Source organism: Silurus meridionalis, chromosome 6 (genome assembly GCF_014805685.1).
Source record: "Silurus meridionalis isolate SWU-2019-XX chromosome 6, ASM1480568v1, whole genome shotgun sequence".
Taxonomy (NCBI): Eukaryota; Metazoa; Chordata; class Actinopteri; order Siluriformes; family Siluridae; genus Silurus; species Silurus meridionalis.
In genome coordinates this window covers 22,473,690-22,496,653 of record NC_060889.1, presented here as the reverse complement: position 1 = coordinate 22,496,653, position 22,964 = coordinate 22,473,690, and the positions used below count along the sequence as shown (strand labels likewise).

The 22,964-nt window shown below is 37.7% G+C and overlaps 1 protein-coding gene across 1 annotated transcript in view; it reads right to left on the bottom strand.

Moving 5' to 3' along the window:
- Positions 1–22,964, bottom strand: part of svep1 (sushi, von Willebrand factor type A, EGF and pentraxin domain containing 1) — an 81,371-nt gene that overhangs the window by 11,489 nt on the left and 46,918 nt on the right. The window contains 32 exon segments of the mRNA XM_046851094.1: positions 1,243–1,431; positions 2,945–3,121; positions 3,209–3,338; positions 3,341–3,381; positions 3,794–3,857; positions 5,498–5,653; positions 5,796–6,024; positions 6,127–8,849; positions 8,995–9,667; positions 9,790–9,957; positions 10,053–10,244; positions 10,394–10,478; positions 11,539–11,658; positions 11,756–11,929; positions 12,155–12,325; positions 12,746–12,869; positions 14,242–14,366; positions 14,512–14,687; positions 14,894–15,095; positions 15,579–15,736; positions 16,587–16,788; positions 17,196–17,309; positions 17,598–17,711; positions 18,414–18,510; positions 18,894–18,982; positions 19,636–19,797; positions 20,006–20,167; positions 20,367–20,528; positions 21,237–21,470; positions 21,603–21,794; positions 22,165–22,270; positions 22,768–22,889. Of these exon segments, the coding sequence (XP_046707050.1) occupies positions 1,243–1,431; positions 2,945–3,121; positions 3,209–3,338; positions 3,341–3,381; positions 3,794–3,857; positions 5,498–5,653; positions 5,796–6,024; positions 6,127–8,849; positions 8,995–9,667; positions 9,790–9,957; positions 10,053–10,244; positions 10,394–10,478; positions 11,539–11,658; positions 11,756–11,929; positions 12,155–12,325; positions 12,746–12,869; positions 14,242–14,366; positions 14,512–14,687; positions 14,894–15,095; positions 15,579–15,736; positions 16,587–16,788; positions 17,196–17,309; positions 17,598–17,711; positions 18,414–18,510; positions 18,894–18,982; positions 19,636–19,797; positions 20,006–20,167; positions 20,367–20,528; positions 21,237–21,470; positions 21,603–21,794; positions 22,165–22,270; positions 22,768–22,889 (7,833 nt within the window).

The following is a 22,964-nucleotide window of genomic DNA, read 5'->3' as shown; positions in this document are numbered from 1 at the left end:
CTCAAATATTCAAGGCCTTCAATTAAAAAGACAAATTTACTGAATGGAAGCATTTTGTGCACTAAAATCTGTATATACTGTTCAGCATTGATAAAGCCTTTCTAAATGTGATCTAAAAGTTGCCTATTTAACTGAACGCTGATAACAAGCCAGATGGTCCCTCTGCTCTTTAGTCCAGAGAAAATGATGTCCATGGTTTCCAAAAACAATTACAATTTTGATTTGCTGAAGGCAGAACAGTTTTACACTCTGCCTATACATTTTAAATGAGATTTGGCTGAAAGAGGACAGGCGGCATTTCTGGATCATGTTCACTCATTCCTCTTTTTTTGCATTATAGAGATTTAACCTGCAATTTTGGATGACATGGCAAAGGTGCTAATAAGCCCATGCAGTGATATCATTACAGAATCATGACTGTTTTAAATAGATTCTTTACAATTGTGGAACAATTTGTAGACCCAGTTTTCCACAGATTAGTGAACCTCTGGTCATCTTTTTCTTCTGAGAGACTCTGCCTTTCTATACACTATGTAGACCCTACATCTTATTTACCTGCTGTCAATTAACCTCATTAGTGGCATAATGTTTCTGCAACTGTTTTATTTTAATTACTTACTTTTTACAGACTATTGTGCCCTGTTGCAGCCATCAAGTTGATAATTACCATGGTTTTTCATTACAAATGGTACATTTCCTTAGTTTAAACTTTGATATGTTTTCTATGTTCTGTTGTGAATATAATATGGGTTTTATTCATTCCATTTTGTTTACATTTCACACAGTGTCCCAACTATTTTGCAATCAGGGTTGTACAGTACATGAACGTACTTAGTGGTGTTGGGTAAGTGGTGTCAAACAAGTTATGTGAATCATTTTGAAACTGATTAACTTCTGTTTAAAAAAAAAAAAAAAAGAATGGGAATTATTTGGGGAAATCCTCTATGAAATAATTGGAAATACATGAAAAAAAAAAAAGAATTGAAATGAAACTATCTTAAGGTTTGTTTGTGTCAGTCATGCTTTATTTACAATTTAAAAGTAAGTACAAAATGATAACAAAAGACAAACTATAGAGATTTCTATGTAAAGAGACACCAGCAATGCTGATACTCATTCATCTTAATAACCTTAGAGATCAGGAGAAGAGACTTGTGACTATTTTGGAATAAATCTTCCGGTTTGTAAATACAACAGTCAGTTCAGGGTAGTAATAGTGCTGAGAGATGATGATTTACTTACTCTCACAAATTGCCCTGATTGGAGTCCAGGTCTGGTCACTCCTGCAGGTTATGATGGCAGTGCTATGGCCAGGACGCCCTTTGACCTGCTGACCTTTAGGACAGTTAACTGGCACTGTCTGACCCACCATGAACAATGTGGTGTTGATCATGTTTCCTGTTAATCCAGGAGGTGGAGGGCATGACTGAGCTGGAGAGGAAGAAAATAAGTCACAGCTATATATAAGCAATGACAGGACAGAACATATACTGATAATCACACTGTCAAAACATTTAGTGAACTGATGTGTCATACCTCACACTGATATATAAACAAGAAGCAATTGTACATTTAACATGTTTTTATAATTGTATTAGTATTTAAAAAAAAGCAAATAAACAATGATAGGTCTGAATTACAGTGATTTTATCACATATATTTGTGTTCTTCGCCACAACATGAGGCCTAAAAGTCACTTTAGCCCACATCCTTCAGTGATTAATTGCTTTTCCATTAAAAATTGAAATAAAAGTACCGTATTTTTCGGACTATAAGCCTTTTTTCCCGAGTTTTGAACCCTGTGGCTTAAACATCGAAGTGGCTTATTTATGGATTTTTCCTGGGTTTTTCCCGGATTCACAAACTTCAAGCCAAAGAAACTGAGCGACATAACATTAGACCAATGAAATTTCCAAACGGAAACGAAAAAAATGCACCTCACCTGTGTTCTGAGCTGCACGGCATCGGGAGAAAAAACGCTTTTTTTTTAACGCACGACGATGCCAAAAGATAAACTCTCCAGAGAAATACAGTGGTACCTTGACCTACGAGTTTAATTCGTTCCGTGGACGAGCTCGTATCTCAATTTGCTCGCACATCAAATCAGTTTTCATATTAAAAATACTTAAAATGGCATTAATCCGTTCCAACCCTCAAAATTTACGTTCAAAATAAAAATATTTGTAAAATTTAGTGGGTGCTTATATAAGGGTGCGCTTTATAGTCCGGAAATTACGGTAACCTTTAAAACTTAAAATAAAATGTAATCGGATTAATGATAAATCATCGTCACAAGAAATGATTTAGTCATTCGGTACAGTCTGTTAACAGTAAGATGTGTCTGGCAAGAGACAGTTTTTCTTCTTTAAAACTAAATGCATTTAAAACAAAATAAAATTATTGTGCTGCGGTCATGAGCGTACATTTATCAAGGATTTAACAATGGCTCCAATTATGACCGATCAGATTTTAGGCTAATTTTTTTTATAGAAAAACATTTTTTTCCTGTTTTGTCATCAGTGAATACAAATGCAAATATACAAATAAAAATTCAGTCGATGCTGTATACTGTTATGAAAATTACAATCTTTTCTGCTTTGAAATATTCTTCCTTAATCGTCTAACATTTTAAAATCTGTTTACCCCCAAAATGAAAAAGGAGGAAATCTATTTAGTGCTTCATCCGTGACATTTTGATCTGATTGCAAAGTAAATTGATTTGGCTTATGTCCATATCACTGCAACACAAAACTATTTATCATCGTGTATTATGTGTACTGTGGTGTTTTTTTTTCTCTAAATTGCCCCTCCACTCTGTATCCACTTTGATAATGACCAGGCTCTTACTGGTGAATTCACTTAATGGTGAATTTATTATTATTTTTTTTTAACTATGCAGGTGATGAGATGTAGCGTGTGGAATGATTGTGACTGGAAGCCTTACGTGTACATATAGGAAACGGTGAACTCCAAGAACCATTTCCCATGCAGACAATAAGAGACTCTCCCTGTAGAGTGTAGCCCTTATTGCAGAAAAACTCTAGAGCTTTCCAGCTGACTAGACTCTGCTCTTGAACCTTCCCATTTAATAATCCTTCAGGCTTTTCACAACCTTTAGGGGCTGAGACAGAGATATTCAATAAGAACAATTTGTTTCAGTCATTTGCTTAACACAAAGCACAAGCATTTTAAGCCTTTTATTTGTTACCTTCACATGTTGGTGCAGGTGAACTCCATGTTCCATCAGCCTGACATGTGACATTCTGTGGGCCAATCAGGTTCATCCCAGTGTTACAAATGTAGGTCACATTACTCTGGTATGACTCACCGGTTGGCAAAAAGCCGCATTTTCCACAACTGGTGGAGGACCACATGAAGTTGCTAAAAAAAAAAAAAGTTATTTCTAAATGACTAAAGCAAAATACATTATTGTTATTTGTTACAGTGAAGTGTGGCCAGTCGTGGACGAACTACACAAACCATGTAGTTGAGTAAAAGTAGAGATACAGTGGGTAAAATATGATTTCAGTAAAAGTATAAGTGATCCTTTTAAACTATTACTTAAGTAAAAGTACAAAAGTATTTGCCCCTTAAATGTACTTAAGTATCCAAAGTACTATGATTTATTATGGCTATAATGTCAGTATATGATCAGTAAAAGGCACACCTGAAATACGTTTTTGGCTTAACTTTTCAATCATTATCTTAAGAAAAGTAAAAAGGTGAGAAAAATGTTTAATACATGTGGAGAGATATTGTATGTCTATTAAGAAGAAACACAACACAGGCTCACCAACACACTCAGGTGGACTGCCACTCCAAGTTCGGTCTCCTTGACAGATCTGAACATCATGACCCTAAGATGAATTAATGAAACACAAAGATATGTAAACAGGAGGAAGAACAGCTCTGCTTGTTTCGAATAATCAGCCTTGAGTGTAACACATGCATTTTTACAGTATCACAATTTGCTCTGTCGGGAAATCTGACATTCTGTAACTAAAAGAAGAGAATAAAAAAAACGTAAATAACAGTTTGGCCTATGCCGGTTTTCACACTGCACTATTGCTTCCACTATGATAATCCACAGTAAAGAGGACAGTTTTAACTAAAAGCAACAAGATCATGCCATCTCTAATGTAACCATAACAAAAATCATATAAGAAGACAAAATTGATAAGTGGCCTGAGAGCCATGACAGTCAGGTAAAATAGTGTTTTTGGATTATTTGCGGTACAATCGTGAGTAAGTAAATATATATTGTATACTTAGGTTCATCATTTAAATCCAACTATATATGTATGGTATAAGCAAGTTAAGGGCCACTAGAGTTTATATTGTACGTTAGGGACTTCTCTTATTTAGCCAGGCAGTGTGTAACGCTGAATTATTATTGTCCAGATCCTATCGGTTAGAAGGGAATGGACAGTGATAAAACCACCACAATTCATTTGAACTATTTTAGCCTCCACCGTGTGTCACCAAAAAGGATGTATATTTATGGAATTTATGGTATATTTATTGATGCTTTGATGTCTCTCTGACGTGATTTAGCGACACCCTGTGGATATGCAGAACATTACAGTTAAATGTTCCAATCGCAGCGCTCACATTATGATTATTAATAATATTATTACACAATAAATGCATGCAGACTACTTAGACCTGGAATCGTTAAAGCATATAACCATTTTATTTATTTGGTGTTTTGTTGGTCTGTCTGTCTATCTTCTACTTTTGTAAGTCGCTCGGGTTAAGGCCATCAATCAATCAATCAATCAATCTATCTATCTATCTATCTATCTATCTATCTATCTATCTATCTATCTATCTATCTATCTATCTATCTATCTATCAAATAATGTATTATTATTATTATTGTTATTAATAATAATTATAATAACAATAATAATAATAATAATAGTAATAATAATAATAATAATAATAATAATGTGAGCGCTGTGATTTGGGGCATTCAGTTGTAATTTTATGCATGTCCACATGATGTCGCTCACGTCACATAGACAGAGAAAACTAGACACAGTGGAGACAAAAAAATCCTTAATAATGCATTGTGGTGGTTTTCACCATCGTCCTTTACTTTCTAACATCTATATCTGATATAGATATTGGAGTATAGTAGAGTCTTTATGTAATGATATGTATTACTTTTGTTTAATCCCCTATCCAAACAAAATAAGTTGTTATGCATTGTTATTAGTTGTGGGTAATTACAGGCTGGTAATTAAAGTATATTCCAACTGAACAGTGTAAAAACACACCAAGGCCATTTTTTGGCGATATGGGGTAAGTTGGTCTACTTTTAGATCTGAACAAACCTTGGATGGGTCGGAGGTAATTAAGCTCCATCATATCAGCTGTATTAGTTTAAATAATTAAATTGATAAATCACTCATTTTCCAGTATCACACAATCACATGGTATCTAAAATGCTAGAGAATACAAATCAAGAATCTTAACAATAATTATTTCTTACATGTAATTCAAACCCTGGTAAACAGGTGTAGATGATCATGTCCCCATAATTGTAGTTCTCCCCTCTAATATTACCATGGAGAATGGGAAGAGGCTTTTCACAGGTAACAGGCACACATGAGTTGGAGGAGAATGGTGGAGACCATCTGCCAAAAAGCTAGATAAAATAAAAATTAATGAGCATCTATGATCTGGCATTGATTCTATAATGGAATTTCTAAAACTGTTCTACTGCTTTAAACATTTGTTTTAAGTTAAGCACAATTTAGTTAAAATTAAATGCAAATATCAAGGCATACCTCACATTCTGATACAGATCCACCCTCAAGATAAAATCCTGACATGCAGGATATTATAACAATGCCTCCTACGGGTGTGAGCTGACCACCTGTGACCACAACATGGGTTAAGTTGGTGGGAAGGCTGCATGGTATTGGATGACACCTAACACTATGTTTGGACCAAGTGCCATCACTCAGACAGTTCACTGTGTTTGTTTGAGTAACCAGCTTGTACCCCTCTTTACACCTTAAAGAAAGACAATCATTAGAAACACAATTTGTAAAGCACATAATATTAACCAAAAGATTATCATCATGTTTTACATGTGCAATGCTTCAGTTAAATTACCTGTATTGAGCTGTGTTGCCATAAGTAAAAACCGATTCCACAGTCTCTGCATTTGGAACAGGAGGGGGCTTTCCACAAGACACAGGATCACATTGTAGACTGGGCACTTCCCACCTACCCAACCTTCCAAAAAAGAGATATGGGTTGCCACGTAAACGGTATCCTTGTCTACACCCATAGATGATTCCATCAGGTACAGCTGTACCACCAAGCACAACCGCATTGGGTACTGCAGGAGGAGGTGAAGGATATCTGCCCTTGCTACAAATAGGTACCCCTGAACTCCATAATCCACCCATGTCACACACAGACTCACTGGGCCCAAGAATTGTATAACCTTCATCACACCGGAACCAAACACTGGACCCACAGGTGTGATCTCGGCCAAGAACGACACCAAACTTAAGTACTGGTGGGTTGCATATACAGGGCCGACATTCTGGCACTTTCCCAATCCAAGTGCCATCTGCTGCACAACGCAGAATTGGGCTGCCAACTGTTTCATAACCAGAAAAACAAACATATTCCACCACATCCTCAAAATTAAAACTTGAGCCATTCAGAAAGCCATGGCTAATGTCCTCGGGTGGATCACATGTGACTATATCACATCTTGGTGGAGGGTCATCCCACAGTCCATCACCTCTACAAACAAGTGTGGGGTTTCCGGCCAATGTATAACCCACATTACACTCATATTTCACTTTGCCATTATAACCATAATTTGTTCCTGTGACACGGCCATTCTGAATGATCGGAGGTTGACCACAGTTAACTGGGAAGCACTTCGGGGCATTTTCACTCCATGTACCATTAGCAAGGCAAACACTAGTATGTGTTCCATGCAGGATAAACCCACTGTGGCAGCTAAAGAGTAGGCGCTTGCCGAATGTATAATCGTCTCCTTTTATTAACACATCATGTGAGACCACAGGGCGTCCACAAGACACAGCCTTACACCATGGAGCTTTGCCATCCCATTTACCATCCATTTGGCAAGTCCTATTTTCTAAACCTTGTAAAACAAATCCAGCATGGCACTCATATTGTACCACTCCTGTAAAGTGAAAATAACTTCCTATCACTTCGCCATTAGCAATACCTCCTGGGTCACCACAGTTGACCGGGACACATTGGGGTGCTTCATTACTCCACTGATGTCCAGAGATACACTGCTGTACTGTTGGGCCATCCAGCTCATATCCTTCATCACAGCTGTACTCCACCAATCTTCCCAGTACAGTATCTGTTACTGTAGCTGATCCATGTTCAGGATTAGGGGGTGTATCACACTTAGCTGGTACACACTTGGGAGCTGTACCATTCCATGTGCCATCCTCTTGGCACAGCAAAGTAACTCCACCATTCATTTCATAGCCAGCATGGCAGCGATACTCTACTGTGGTTCCATGCAAGAAGCTAGTGTCTGCTGGTGAAGGCGTGTCTGCTGGCTTGTCACCAGTCAGCTCTGCAGATGGATCTTGAACTTTAAAATAATCACCAAAGTCAATGTGTGGAGGGAGGCCACAGTCTGCAGGAATGCAAGTGGGTACTGAACTTGACCAGCCATGTTCCTCACAGGTAAGGTGGCTCTGCCCTATGAGCAAGAAACCTGGGAAACAGCTGTAAAAGATGGTCATACCAAACTTATGATCTCTGCCTTCAACAAATCCATTGTCAATTGGTTTCGGGGGCAAGCAGTAGATCTGTTTGCAAGATGGAACCTCTTTGTCCCATTTACCATTTTCCAGACAGGTAAGAGTTTCTGGACCTTCTAGGCTATATCCTCGCTGACAGGTGTAAGTAACAGATCTGCTAAAACGAAGATGTGAGAACTTAGCAAATCCCTTTGGGATCTCTTTGGGTGGAGGACATTCAATTGGATGACAAGCAGGTACTCCTCCAATCCAAAGGCCACTTTGACCACATATCACAGTTGAGTTACCCACTAGGTCATATCCAGGCTTGCAGCTGTACAGAGCTGTGCTAAGATACATAAGTCCCTGAACATCCACTATACCATGTGATATTTCTTCAGGATGTGGGCACTCCACAGGAATGCATTCTGGATGTGGGGTGCTCCAGTGTCCATCGGCTTGACAGCTAACAGAAGCCTCTTTTCGAAGGGTAAAACCAGCCATGCAGGTATAGGCAACCACACTGCCAAAATAGGTAGATGCAGATGATGGATCACCAAAGGAAACTTCTGGTGGTGGGCCACAAGATACCTTTTTGCAAACTGGGAAAGAATCATTCCATTCTTGTGATGGGGTACATCTGAGAATTTTTGCTCCATGAAGAACATAACCTTCCTCACAGGAAAGCTCCACAGTTCCCGAGTTTGAATCCAAGCTTCGTAATACTAGATGGTTCTCCTCTAAAGGTGGCTCCACACACTGAACTGGAGAGCAGTAAGGAGTTTTGGTTTTGTCCCACTTTCCATATTTTAAACAGGTCCATACTGCATCTCCATTGAGTTCATAACCCTCATCACAGACATATTCCACTTTACTTCCCACTTCAAATATGGAGCCACGGTACTCCCCGTGCAAGATTTCAGGAGGTTGTGGGCAGATTAAAAGCTTACAAAAGGGAGGATCAGAGTTGGACCATTGTTTGTTGGGCATGCATTCACGGTCAGCGGTCCCTATGAGATGATAACCTGCATTGCAAGTATATGTCACTGTACTTTTGTACACATAGTTGTCTCTCTTTGTGGAGTCCTGGAAAGAATAAAAATTAAACCAATCAGCAACCATTTATGGAATGGCAATGAAACAGGTAATAAACACAAATTATAGACTACTATTAATATGTATTTTAATGTAAATAAAAGTGAATGAATAAGGATGCACTTCTATCAATTACCTGGATGTAGCCGTTTATCAGATTAGGAGGACTAGAGCAACTAATAGGTTGACAAGTTGGTAGAACTCCACCCCACTCTCCATTAGCCATACATGTCCTTCTTTTCTCCCCTTGGATGTAGTAGCCCTTATCACAGGTATATGCAATCACAGCTCCAAAACTGTAGTTGTTCCCAATGAAATTACCCCTCTCAATATTCTCTGGCTTTGAGCATCTAATGGGCACACAGCCAATATCCATTGGTGAAGGTGACCACTCTCCTCCCATTAAGCATTTTAGAGTCCCTGTGGTACTGAGCATAAAACCTTCCTCACATTTGTAGCTGATCTCTGTGTTACTGGCATATTTGGGTTTATAAATAGAGTCTAAAATAGCATGAGGTAGAACAGGTGGGCGCTGGCAGAAGGTGGCAATGCAGTATGGTATACTGTGTCCCTCAGGCGGTGCCCAAATGCCCTCTGCATTGCAGAACAATTTGGTGTTGTTGCCAGCAGTGTAGCCATCATCACAAAAGTAGATTGCCGTGTCACCAAATAGTTTGTGTCCGGTGTCTGGATGTGCATGGTCAACGGGTGGTGGTGGTCCACATGAGCGAGGTACACACTGGGAAAATTCACGGCTCCATTCACCACTTGGTAGGCATTCCTGAGTTTCGGAACCAAGTAGTGTGTATCTGTATGTGAATAAATAATAGTCATATTTTCTACAGAGGTGGTAAGATATTATATAAGATTAGGAACAAATATATATCATTCCTATATTTCTAATTATGTGTACAAATTGAATTGTAGTTACCCTTCTTTGCAGATAAAGTGCACCTGACTACCCAGAGTAAAGTTGTTTCCTTTAATAACTGCATCCTTTAAGAGAGGAGGTTCTCCACAGTTCACTTTGGCACAAACAGGAGCAGGGAATGTCCATTTTCCAGAAGCTTCACATTTCAGTTGCTCTTGGCCCTGTAATCTTTACAGCAAATAGACAAACCTATTATTGCCACAAAACTGCTTACTATTCCTTTCTTATTCTTAATAGTGTAAGGTGCAGTTTCCTAATATTACCTGTATCCTTTAATGCAGGTGTATGTCAAAGTTGACAAGTAAACATTTCCGTTAAAACTGATATCTGCATAGTCCACAGCAGGGGGATTGCTGCAGGTCACAGGTTCACAGCTAGGGGGAACTCTATTCCATGTCAGGTCTGATTGACACTGTATTTCTGTTGGCCCTTGAAGAATATAACCTTTCTCACAGCTGTGAAAAATAATTTAATAAACATTTAAATTAGCATTTATTTTGTTCTAAAGACAATTTTTGATTAGAGAAAATGGAGAACATAGTTTCCTGAGAATAACTAAAATGCTTCTCATAATGAACTCTTATTCTAGCACTAAAAGTGATACCTGAAAGTCACCTTGCTTCTGTATGTGAAGTTTGTTCCCTCCAAAATTCCATGATTTGGGATTGTAGGTGGGCTACATGATAGGGCTAAAAGAATAATAAAAAATAATCATATGAAAACAAAAAAATGAAAAAGGTCGTTCTTATATTGCTCATATCAGCTGTTTTGTCTATTTTCGTGTGCATAGACAAGGGCAGATGCAAAAACATATGGGTTATTTGCATTTTCCTTGTATGGGCCAGTCTCTCAGTGTGCTGATACTGCAAAGAAGTCTATCCGAACTGTTCCAGCAACATGTAAAACATAAAAAAGGAAAGAAATATAGGCAAAAATAGACACTCTAATTTATTTTGTTTTTTAGCTGTCTTTCTACGAACAGAGGAAACTGGAAAAAGAGAAAATGAGATTGTGTAGATAAAATTATTTGCTGGTTCATTAATTTCAAACTTACTTATATCATACCAGTATGATGGTGAATAATAATAATACAATATATAAAAAATACTAGAATTAGTACAGAAGATTTCAGTGTAGTGACTCTACACTATACCCAGCAGCAAAAAAATTATAATTCCAAGCATTGTAGTACCTTTTGAGAGTGTTGTGGATAGATAAATGGGTGATCTACTAAGAACATGAATGCAGATTTATGCAAATACACTTTACCTAATTAACATGAGACTAGGACAATATAAAACATTGTGTGAACATACATCTCACTGTATGTGAGAATAAATAATAACGGCCTTCTACTTACTGTTACATTTAAAAAAAAAAATTGGGTGCATAACTTTTATTTGGGGCTTCTAATTGTTTTGTATTCCTCCCATTAAATTATAAACATTTTATTGGACTTAAATATTCTTAGTTTCAAACACCAAGTACACTATTTTACTGTAGGGTTCTATCTGCCTCATAATAGATTACAATAAATAACATACTATTTATAAGTGCCTTTCTGATGCGACAATCCCATTAGCCATTTTGGAAAACAGGAATAAACCTTTTCATTATTTGCTTTGAAAACTAAAAAACATGACCAATGCTTTGGCTGAAAAAACTGTACATTTGACTTCTGAATAAACTATGCCTTTAACAAAATAGAAAATGTATTTGCATTAGGTTATATTAAGTCCTGCTGCTTACCTGTACAGCTCTTCCCATCCCCAGTAAAAGGATAAATGCAGGTACAGGTGTATGAGCCGTCTGTATTGTGGCAGCTGGCATTCTCATCACAGTCAGAACCCAAGGCACACTCATCCATATCTACAACAAAAATGTATGATATTCTGCATGTAATTGGGATTAAAACTGAAAGTGCTGATAAACATTTCCAGTGTCGGGTTGGTTTACTCTCTTTTACCCAGACATGCCGGCAGGTTTCCGGACCACATGCCGTTGTTGCTACACTGCATTTTGCTCTCGCCAAGGAGGTAGAAGCCAGGCTTGCACTGATACAGCACTGAACTCCCAGCATCGAAATCCTCCCCATGATACTGACCATGCACCAGAGCAGGAGGCTCATCACAGTTCACACCTGCACAGAAACATTAGACTGTATGTATGGGGTATGAATAAAGCTAAATAAATTATTTTGCCAAATTCACTCAATGATTCTGTGTGTTAGTCTGAAAAATGTCATATTGAATATGTGAATTGTATCTACAGAACTTAACAATAATAAATAAATCACTACACATTATTTTGTACTTTGTCTATTTTGCCTATTGTCAATAACTCAACTTTATGCTTACACACTCACGTTCACAGCGAGGCTGGGCATGGCTCCAAGCCCCTCTGTTTAGACACCTCTGCACTGGGTCCCCCACAAGGTAATATCCAGGATTGCAGGAAAATTTTACCTGAGAGCCAGGCCTCACTGCCAAACTGGAAGAGCGCAAGTTCGGTATAGTACCTTGCAGCAGGGGGCAATCTAACACAGAAAAACATGACTTTTTACTGTTAGTAGTAGTGCTGGTTACTACATTGCACAAAATGTTTTTATATAAACCATTTTTTGATGTGACAGCTCCACAAATACTGAAATTCCCTACAATATACGCAAATCTAAAAACTAGCGTAGCCATGTCTACAAGCATTTCTTTTCATGGCCTGCATTTGAAATATGCAACATCATAGAATTTTAACACAGTACCACTTGTCTACTACACAAATTTTCAGCTCCACCTAGTTTTTAAATAAATGCAACAAAACTGCTGATCAGTTTGTTCATTTTGATCGCTTAAACAGCCCCACACATTAAAATAAGTAATAAATTTTTATGAAATATTCACAATTATTTCATGAATTAATGCACATTCATAGTAAAATCACGTTAAACGGTGTTTCTCACCAGCACAGAACATGCTCTTAGGGCTGGTTTTGACTCGACCTGTGATACCATGTAGGAAGTCAGGCCAGGCAAACACATTCCCTCTCTGTAGGCCACTAGGGCATGCACTGGCCACAGACCTGATCTGAGGAAGACAAATATGTGAACTTTAAGCTTGGAGCACATTCGCCCAGTTAAACACTTTAAAATACAAATCCAGGATTTGTATTTTATGCCATGCACCTGAAACTAACTCAACTAATGCTGCTGCAACTTTGAGTAGTGACTAGTATGCCATGATCACCATGATTACTATTCACATTATTACATATATTATCATTTAATAACTATCAATTACTTTTTACATTTATTCACAACTATTCTATTAGAAGCAAACCTATTGAAGGCACACCTATATTGCCCTCATTAGCTGTTCTGAGGTCATTTGGGAACATGGAATGAAATTCTTTCTGTATAAAGACTTTGACAACTGGAGATGCTATGCAGAAGCTATAACCTGAAACTACCAACATCCAGACCTGTCTTCATAGCTAATCACTGTTTCCGAATATATTCATATGAACAGATGCTTTCTTTTGAGAATATAAAAAAAAATCAAGATATGGAATTTTTCAAGACACTAGCATTTTTCAGTCATTTAGGGCTACAAAGGAAAGTGAGAAGCTGATGAAAGAGGATGGTGCTCAGCCACAGCTGATTTAGAACCATTTTAGAAGAGAAGTAGAGCACTGATCTCATTCATTAATCACATGAGATCATACATTCCTATTTTGGGATCTCATCTAGGAACAAAGAGCAGAGAACAAAAACCCTTGTGAATTATTCAGTGCAATCACCAGTACCACTAGGTATTTTTATGACTTATTTGTGATTAAGTGAAGCCTTTATTTAAAGCTCCACTGAGACTAAAGAAATGTGTATTGAAGTCTCCTTATTTAATTCACTATATGATTTGGATTTGTATTGTATAGATTGGTATTGTATGTTTTTTTAACAAACCATTCCACATTTAATCCCCATTCTTTATTATAGTAATCTCCACTCTCCTGGGAAGATGTTCCACTAGGTTTTGGAGTGTGCTTGTGGAGATTTGTGATCATTCAGCCAAAAGGATTTTAGTAAAGTAAGCTACTGATGTAAAGTGAGAAGGCCTGGTTTATTGCAGTCAATGATCTAATTTATCCCAAAGGTGTTCAGAAGGCTTAGTGTCAGAGTTCTATAATAGGCCACTCAAGATCTTCCACTCCAAACCATGAAAACCATCTTCTTCATGGAGCTGGCTTTGAGTATAAGGGCATTGTCATGCTGGAACAAGTTTGGTTCTAGTTAAAGTGAATGGAAGTTTAAATGCAGTTTGGGGAAAAACTACATAGGGCTGAAAAAGTCAATGTGTCCCAATTCTACTGTCCAAATAGTCTAAGTTTTATATATATATTGCAGATAAAAGACAAATTGAGTCTAAAATGTAAGAAATAACAAATCTAGCAGAGATGTACCTGTTGTGGTGAGAGGACATAATCCCAGATATTAAGCTGGCTGAGAGAACCAACAAAAGACTCAACTGGGTTGAAGCCCTCGCCTCTCTGATCCTGATCCTGTCCCAGCACCAGAGCACCACCTCCTACACAGATTACAGAGCCCAAAAAGTTTCCTTATAATGTTACTATCATCCATTCTGAACTGTAAAGTTGTTGTATAAGTGTACAAATAAAACTTTTTTTTTCTCATTTACATGAGTGGTACTATACTGGGTGGAACTACTGTACCTGGTATGGTGCTACCCATGGACAGACCCTTTCCACCATCAGAAAGGCTTCCATCAATATAAATTCTCCAGTCACCGTCTGTACTCCTCCAGGTCACACCAATGTGATGCCACCGGCCATCGTTCACCGCCGGACAGTCAGTGATCCGTTCTTTCCCGTTCACATACACCACCCAGCTAAATGATACCAGGAGAGAGCTTACATACCTATCACTTATTTACATTTTACATATACATATCTCAGAACTCAGTGCTGAGTTATCTGTCAAATAATATTAATGTTATGTTTGTGATAATGATAAATACCAAGATAATAAAAATAAATACGTGTAGACATTCTTATTATTTTTAAAAAGCTTGACTAAGGGCCAAAGACTACTCACCCATTGTAATCTATGAGAAGAAAAGCATTGTCACTGCCCCCTTCCACGGCATATGAGACCGGGGTTCCGTAGTTGACCGTGTCTGTTGACCTCATCCAGAATGTGCAGGTGATCTGAGTGAGTGCTGGCATCATTCCATCCATCATCACATAACCATGAATACCAGACACCTCAAACTCCAAGTTGAAAGAGGAAGACATTTCTGAAATAAATACAATAATATTATAGTACAGCACACAACAGAGAAACAGTCAAACTTTGTGTGAAGAAGTTTGTATAAGTAATCAGACCCCTGAAGAACAATCACAAATCCCGACAGCAACATTCCACAATATATAGCAGTTTTTACAAAATAGTGATGCAAAATACTTGTTTATTAAGAGATTGCCCACAAAAATGTTTTGTACCACATATTATCTAATACATAATGCTAAATAATATAAATAATTAATGCATGAATTCTTTCCTGTAAATGGAAAATTCTTTGAGCAATCCACAAAACATGCACTATCCCATAATAATTATAATTACTCCCTGTTTCTACTAAATATACCTGGTATTTCCTTGCTTGCTGCTTCCTACAGTTATGGAAAAAAAACAAACGCTGATCTAGTCTTTAAGATGTCTTACGATCTTACAACCTTCCTATCTCTCTGCATCTGTTTCCCAGCCATGGTGTTTATACCTGTCTCACACCTGGTTCCGTTGAACCCAGGAGGGCATCGGCACATGTAGCTCCCCACTTCATCTTTGCAAGTGGCACCGTTCAAACACGGGTTAGACTCGCACTCGTCCTCATCAACCTGGCAGAGCTTCCCACTGAACCCGCTCACACAATCACACCTGAGGAAGGATAGATAGATGACATGGACATCATTAAGAAGTACAGATAAATGTTTTAAGGCTATGGCATTGAAGAGGAAATGTGTAAGCTGAATATATATATATATACACACACACACATACATACATACATACATACATACATACACACGCATGCACATGCACACATTATATATACATATACATGAATGTAAAATGTTGGGCAGAATGTACAGTAAGGCTATAAAGATATAAAGATACATAGGTGGGTAAATTAGATATAAAGGTGGGAGAAATTGTTTTCGTGCCTGATATAAACATAGTAGTACATTTAAGACTGAAATGAATGCAAATTCAAATCATTTTTGTTACTTTGTTCACACCTATATTTGTTACCTGGGCAGGTCTCTGCTGAATGACACAAGTTTCCATGCTCTCTGTTCCACAACAATTTCAGAAAAGATGCCGTTTCATCCATGCTAGTCCATTTTTAAAGGGCTTTAAAATGTCTTTAAATAGTGTAACATGCATCGTAGGTTTTTTATTTTGGTTTATTGTAAGTTTAATTAGTTTATTGTATTATTAGTTTATTGTCAGGTTTATTAATTTTCTTGCGCTGATTAATTGCAGGTCTCAACAATGTTGCCTGGAGAAGCACGCAAGCTGAAAATGTATGTTTATGTAGGGCCATTTATCAGCAGCAGATCAGTATATTTTCAGCTTTAATTTTGAACTACTACTGGTAAGCTATTATAAAAAAAATAGTCATTAAACACAGCAACTATATAAATAGTAAAACAACCAAAAATCTAAAGTCCGTTATATATTCTGATATATTACATATTGTCAGCATCTCAATGTGGTTACTTACTTGAAGTCATTGACAGCATCCACACATGTTCCTCCATTCAGACAAGGGCTGGTGTAGCACTCATCAATATTCACTTCACAACTCTCCCCAGTGAAACCATTACTACATAAGCAGGAATACCCCGCTTCCAGGTCCTTGCACACTCCTCCATTTTGGCAAGGCCTGGACTCACACTCGTCTATCTCCATTTCACAACGAAGTCCTACAAGTAGAACATTAGGCTGCTCATTATCATCTGAACGAGGTATTGAAAAGACTATGACAGAGATAAAGTGGCATGAATTTCCACCCTAAAAAGGTCTGTAATTCAGTGGTAGGACAAATATATCAGGATAACTTTAGGAAATCCTTTAGGAAAAGTCAGAAAAGATAAAAAAAAAACAATAAAGAAAATAACATCCAAGCTTGCTCTGTCAACTGAGCCAAAATAAGTAAAAAAAAAAATCTATTCAGCACATTGAGCAAGATTTGTATTTTTTAGAATACATTCCACTGAGTATGTTTTGGAGGTGTAGATGTTGTAAATAATTGCAGATCAGATATTTTAATCTTCTATGGCTTCCTGTCATCTCACTTTATTATGTTGAATTTTAGTTGTTTAGTTGTCACCTGTGAATCCATCTGCGCAGCTGCAGCTGAACCGATTCACCTCGTCCACACAAACCCCGTCATTCAAACACGGAGAAGAGCTGCACTCGTTTATGTCAACTTCACACAATGAACCTACACACACATACACACACACACAAACAAAAACACTCTTACTGGCCAGCTATGTGCTTAATCATGCCTAGGTCTCAACAAAGAGGTCAGTGGCTAAATGGAAAAGAGCTGTAAGCCAAAGCATGTGCCCTACCTAGCCAACAAATCCGCACTCACAAGTCACTATTCCTTTGAGACTTCTCAGACAGCTGTGCCAGCTCAGAGTTTCTAAGCAAATGTAATTGGCCAAGCAGCAACACTCTGTGGCTATTTGCTCCTGTAAATCTGTGTTGGCAGTGAGATTCTTACCCACAAAGCCAGACTTGCACTGGCACTGAAAGCCTCCCACTCCGTCTCTGCACAGGCCGCCGTTCTGACACGGAGCCGAGTCGCACTCGTTAATGTCACTCTCACATTTTGCTCCTGAGTAAGTAAAAAGGATACACACAGTAAACCAACCAACCAACAAACAAACGTCTACATGGTTTAAACTTTATAGTCAATTTACATTTCATAAAATCCAACTGATTAACATAGCAACCGTGAACTCAATACAATAATCATTCTTCTGCAAACACACTTTCAAGAAAATAGTGCATTTTATATACTATTGAACAAACAATTGTTGCAATTGTACCATCAAAATGTATGTCAGTGTTTTTTACATTATAATGATATTATATCCTTTCATAATCCATATGAGACCAGATAGATAAAAAATGAAAGGAAATCGAGCTGAGAATGTCAAAGCTACTCTGGCAGAATCAGTCAACTTTTGAAACACTCTCTGAAATTCAGCTTCTGTAACAGATCCTTCATTGCAGTCATTCATATGCATTTATGCACTTTATTTAACAGCTAATCCAAAAACAAAAACTCAAAAATAACAACAAACAACATGTTATTTATTGCCATAAACCTGATCATTAAGTACAATCTTTAAAAGGTAACAGTGATCAGCCATTGCAATCAGTCATTGCTCAACATGCTCTAGACTGTAATAAATGTACAAACACTCAATTGGTGACACACTGAAAGCTATAAATACATTCATTCTCAAGAAATGTATCTTCTATTTTAATAAGCATAGCAAAATATGTTTTTGTAGTATATGTTGTATATTACCTGTGAACCCTGTGAGACATGTGCACACATAACCCACTCCGACCTCCTCACAGGTGCCGTGGTTCTGACACGGGTTGAGGAAGCACTCATGGAACATCTGAAACATAAAGTAGAGCAGGTCAGATTGTTCATATTTCTATTTAGGTTGACTGAGTACAGAAGTCATTCTTCAGCAAAAAAAAGATGTTCATTAAGTAAAGATACTGTACGTTTTATAAAACTACGGCATTTACAAAATGACTTTTAACCTTTTTATAGTAACAGATACATTATACAGTATTTTGTGGATGTCAGTAAAACAAGATTGTTTCCAAGTTAACTGAAGAAAAACTGCAAAACAAACCAAGCTTATAACACTGTTGATTATTTTCCTATAACAGCACTGTACAAATGTTTTATTTCTTATATACAGCCTGTAGCAGATTGTGATGCTTTTAAAAACATAAAATAGCTATAAATCTGATGAACAGATTGACTTGCCTGACTGCTGGCCTGGTAGTCTCTTTTCGGAGGACTTTTTGTAGCGGTTGTTACACTTTCCTCCTTAGGCAAGAAACTGGAGCCAAAGGCTGTGATGCAGAGTTATACAGACAAAAAAAGAGAAAGAAGCAGATGAAAGGCAAAAGAAAATAGGACACAGCCAGCAATTGAAAGACATGTCTGCTATCAGAACTGGAATACATTATCCCGAGGCATTTATCAACTTCATCATCTTTTCCAGCCTGCAGCTAATTATCCTTTTCTGTAAGAAGAATCTTCCACATGAGCCTATCTGTGTTATCATGCAAGTAGACGTCCTTCCTTCCGGACAAAAATGCTGACATTAACAGTCAATTTATTTAATAATGAAAAAGCTTGTAAATGGATACTGTATAATATTTAAGTTGACTAAGGTAGACTGCGATTTAGAATATAATTTAGTATAGTATAGTATAGTATAGTATAGTATAGTATAGTATAGTATATAGACATACTGTATAGTATATGTCTGATCTGGAAATTAGCTCCGCCTACAGTTGCAAACCAAAAAGTCAGATCAGAATTTATGGAGAAGGAAGCCTTGACATTGCTTTTAATAAAGGATGAAGGTTGAAAATTGAGGTCATTCTAAGTAAATATCTTTTATTCAGATTGACATCACTGTGTGTCACTCAATAAGCTGCTCATAAACACATCATTATAACCGTATTTACTACGAATATAAATAATAAAGCTGGAATACTGGAGCACTGTTGAATGTTTCTGGCTCCTGAGATGGTTGTGGTGCCATAGAAAGGGCAGGAGAGGCAGTAAGATCGTCCCTCTTCAGGTTGGTAGTAGTCACGTGGACAGGGGTAACACGGGACCAGTCCGGTTCGAGAGAAATGACCTGCAGAGCATGGGACTAGAGAAGACATGGAGAAGGAAAGAGAGAAAATGAGAAGATAAGATCAGGAAAAAAGGAGAGATAGAATTAGGAGGTGAGGTGAAGACATTGAGTGATGAGGTGAGATTAAAGAACAGGAATGTGCCTTTTGCTGCTCTGTTCTATTACTGCAGATAAGGAATACTGCTGAGCTGGATAATGATTGTGCAGCAGAGATGAAGCTCACCTCCACATTCGCTCTGGTCCATGGCTCCTCTGTTGACGGTGGAGGTTTTCGGAGGGCAAGGTACACATGAGCGTGAGCCAAAACCAGGCTGATACTGGCCCAGTGGGCATGACTCACACGTCTCCAGTCCACTGAGTGATGAGCTGCCAGGCTTACACTGTGCTGGAGACAGATACACACACAAAAAACAAACCCATGCACAGATAATAACCATTAATATGGAACATTTCTTAAACACTGACACTGCAATACATAAACAAGCGCTTTAAATCAGAGGTTAAAATGAAGAAAGGGGTTCATAATTTTAATAATTAATTGAATTGCTTGCTGGCATAATTCTGTTTTTTTCTCAAGCGCATACCTTTGCACTCGGACAGGCTGCGCGAGTGAAGGTATGGGGTGGAGAATCCGTCTGGACACATTTTGCACTGTGTCTGGCCTTCCTCGTCCTGATACGATCCCCTCCTGCAGCTCTCACACTCAGCAGAGTCCACTGAGAAATAAGTCCCCACTGGACACTGCACTACAGGACACAGAGGACAGAGGCTTCAGTTCACTTTCTCACCAATACTGTTATTGGCTTTCAGTCTGCTTAGACCAGAGAGCAATCTCTAGCGATCTATCAATATATTTTACATTGTCGTATGCACAATTGTATCCTGTATTAATAATTTTTTAAGGGATATTTGCATAATATGTATGTAAGTTACATTTAATGTGCCCTATACAATAAGAGCATGTACTTTAAAATGCTAATTTAAATAAACTATTTATAAAAATCCTTTTAAAGCACTGTGACATTTTTATTTTGCATGTATTTTTTTTCTAAGAAATGACATTTTTATCCATTTATCATTATATGTATTTATTAGTTACATAAAAGCTATAAACAATCACTGATCATCCTCTCTCTCATCCTTCTGACCAATTAGATTCACAAAAACATCAGTGCTTTAAGCAGAAAAATAAGATTGTAAAAAAAAAAATCTTCTTCTGCACACCTTTGCCTAGATATACTATTAAAAACTAATCCAATACATTAAAGCATGTGTATGCATGTGTACAGTCTGCTGCTATAGGAGCTGTTATCATTTGTCATACGAAGATGGAGCACATGGTGTGATCAACACAAATTTGAACGTTTAGTTCATTTCAATTTTAACAATATCACTAAAAAGTCCGAATTGTTGTATGTGATGATTTATCGTGCAGTATGAGCTCAGTAACTCACCGCACATGCGGCCCTTCAGCACAGATCCTGGGCGACAGTACAGATAAGCCTTCTTACTGTCCAGAGATTTAGGGTCGGCAACAATCATCTCAGATGATACATGAAAGGTGCTCAGTGGCTGTTTACTCAGTGTCCTCTTCAACCTATTGGTCAATAACTCCAGCGTTCGCAACAGTCGCTTTTGATTGGCTGCTTCCATCGAGTCATTTCTCGAAAGTGGCAGTGGGATGCTTGCTGGGAGAAAGGAGAGATGGCAGAACAGCACAGTGACTTTGCATTAAAATGTTTAGACATTAATCATTGTTCTGCAAAAAATAAGTGTTTTGTTATTCTACAGATCAATTTGAAAAGATTTGTATATTTTACCTGAGATATTAAAGTATATCTGGATCTTTTGGTCACGTGTGGGACCAGTGATCTCACGATGCCGTTTACCCCTCAAAAGGGAAGTGTGGTGGAATGCACCATCCTGCTGGAGAGGAGCACGCTGATGATCTGGAGAAAAACCACTATCAAAGTAAGCATAGTCCTGACCGTTACTGCTCCATCCTCCTGGACCTGAGAAGAGAGAGTGTACATTAGAATACATTACATTTGTACTATTATTTAATTTAATGCTAGACAGTATAAGCATTTGTGATTACATCTTAACATTTATAAGGCAATATGAACAGAGCTCTGTCAGACATTTGATGCTTTTTCAAACTTGTGGCAATGTAGTGTTTTAGCATGTTAGATCTCAATGGATAAGTTTCATGGTATCACTAAAAGAACTGTGGTGTTAAACACCTGCTATGGCATCATAACATAATTTGCATTAGGATCCTGACAGCTACATCCTTCACTATTCTGCTATAAAGTAAATATTAAAAACCCCAACAGAATTTAGAATTACAAATTGGAGCATGTGCAGGCAGTGAATCCTCACCAATGGCAAATCCATTTGGATAATCATAGTTGTACTCCAGACATTGTCCCTGCGTCATCACTTCCAGTTTACAGTTGATCTCATCTCCACCGCAGATTTTGGGAACCTGTAAGATTGTGGATGTTTTAGAAAACAACAGATGAGGGAGGCCAGAGCAAACTATATAAACAACAATTTGTGGATGCCTGACCCTAAGATTCATATCTGCTTTTGTACATCCCATTTCACATTAAATCCCCAATTGCTGTAAAATAAGCTCCACTTTTCTGGGGTGCAGTCAGTGTTCCAATTCATTCCAAAGGTGTTCAGTACAGTTAAGACCAGAATTTTTATAGCAAGTCACTCAAGATCTTTCACTCCAATCAATGTAAACCATATGTTCATGATGCTGGCTTTGTGCAATCAAATAGTTGAAGTGAAGGGAAGATGTAAAGCTGCTGCATCCAAAGACGTCCTATATATTGTAACTTAGTGCCTCCAACTTTGTGGAAACAGATTTGAAAAGAACCACATATTGCTGGAAAAGTCAGGTGTCCACATACTTGTGTCCAAATAGTTTATCAGTGTTGTTCATGCTTTATGTTTATGTGTGAGAAATCTTACTAGATCTCCTAGAATATTAGTGAAATCTCCAGTGAAGGACTTCAGCAGTTCTGGGTCGTCACAGCGTGATGCTTTAAACAGCATCTCAAAGGGTTTGAAGCCATTATTGGCTATTCTGTTCTCTAAAAAAAGAAAACTTTGATCCAAGCAATCTTTAAAGTATGAAATGTGACATGAATGAAATATGAATTTTCACA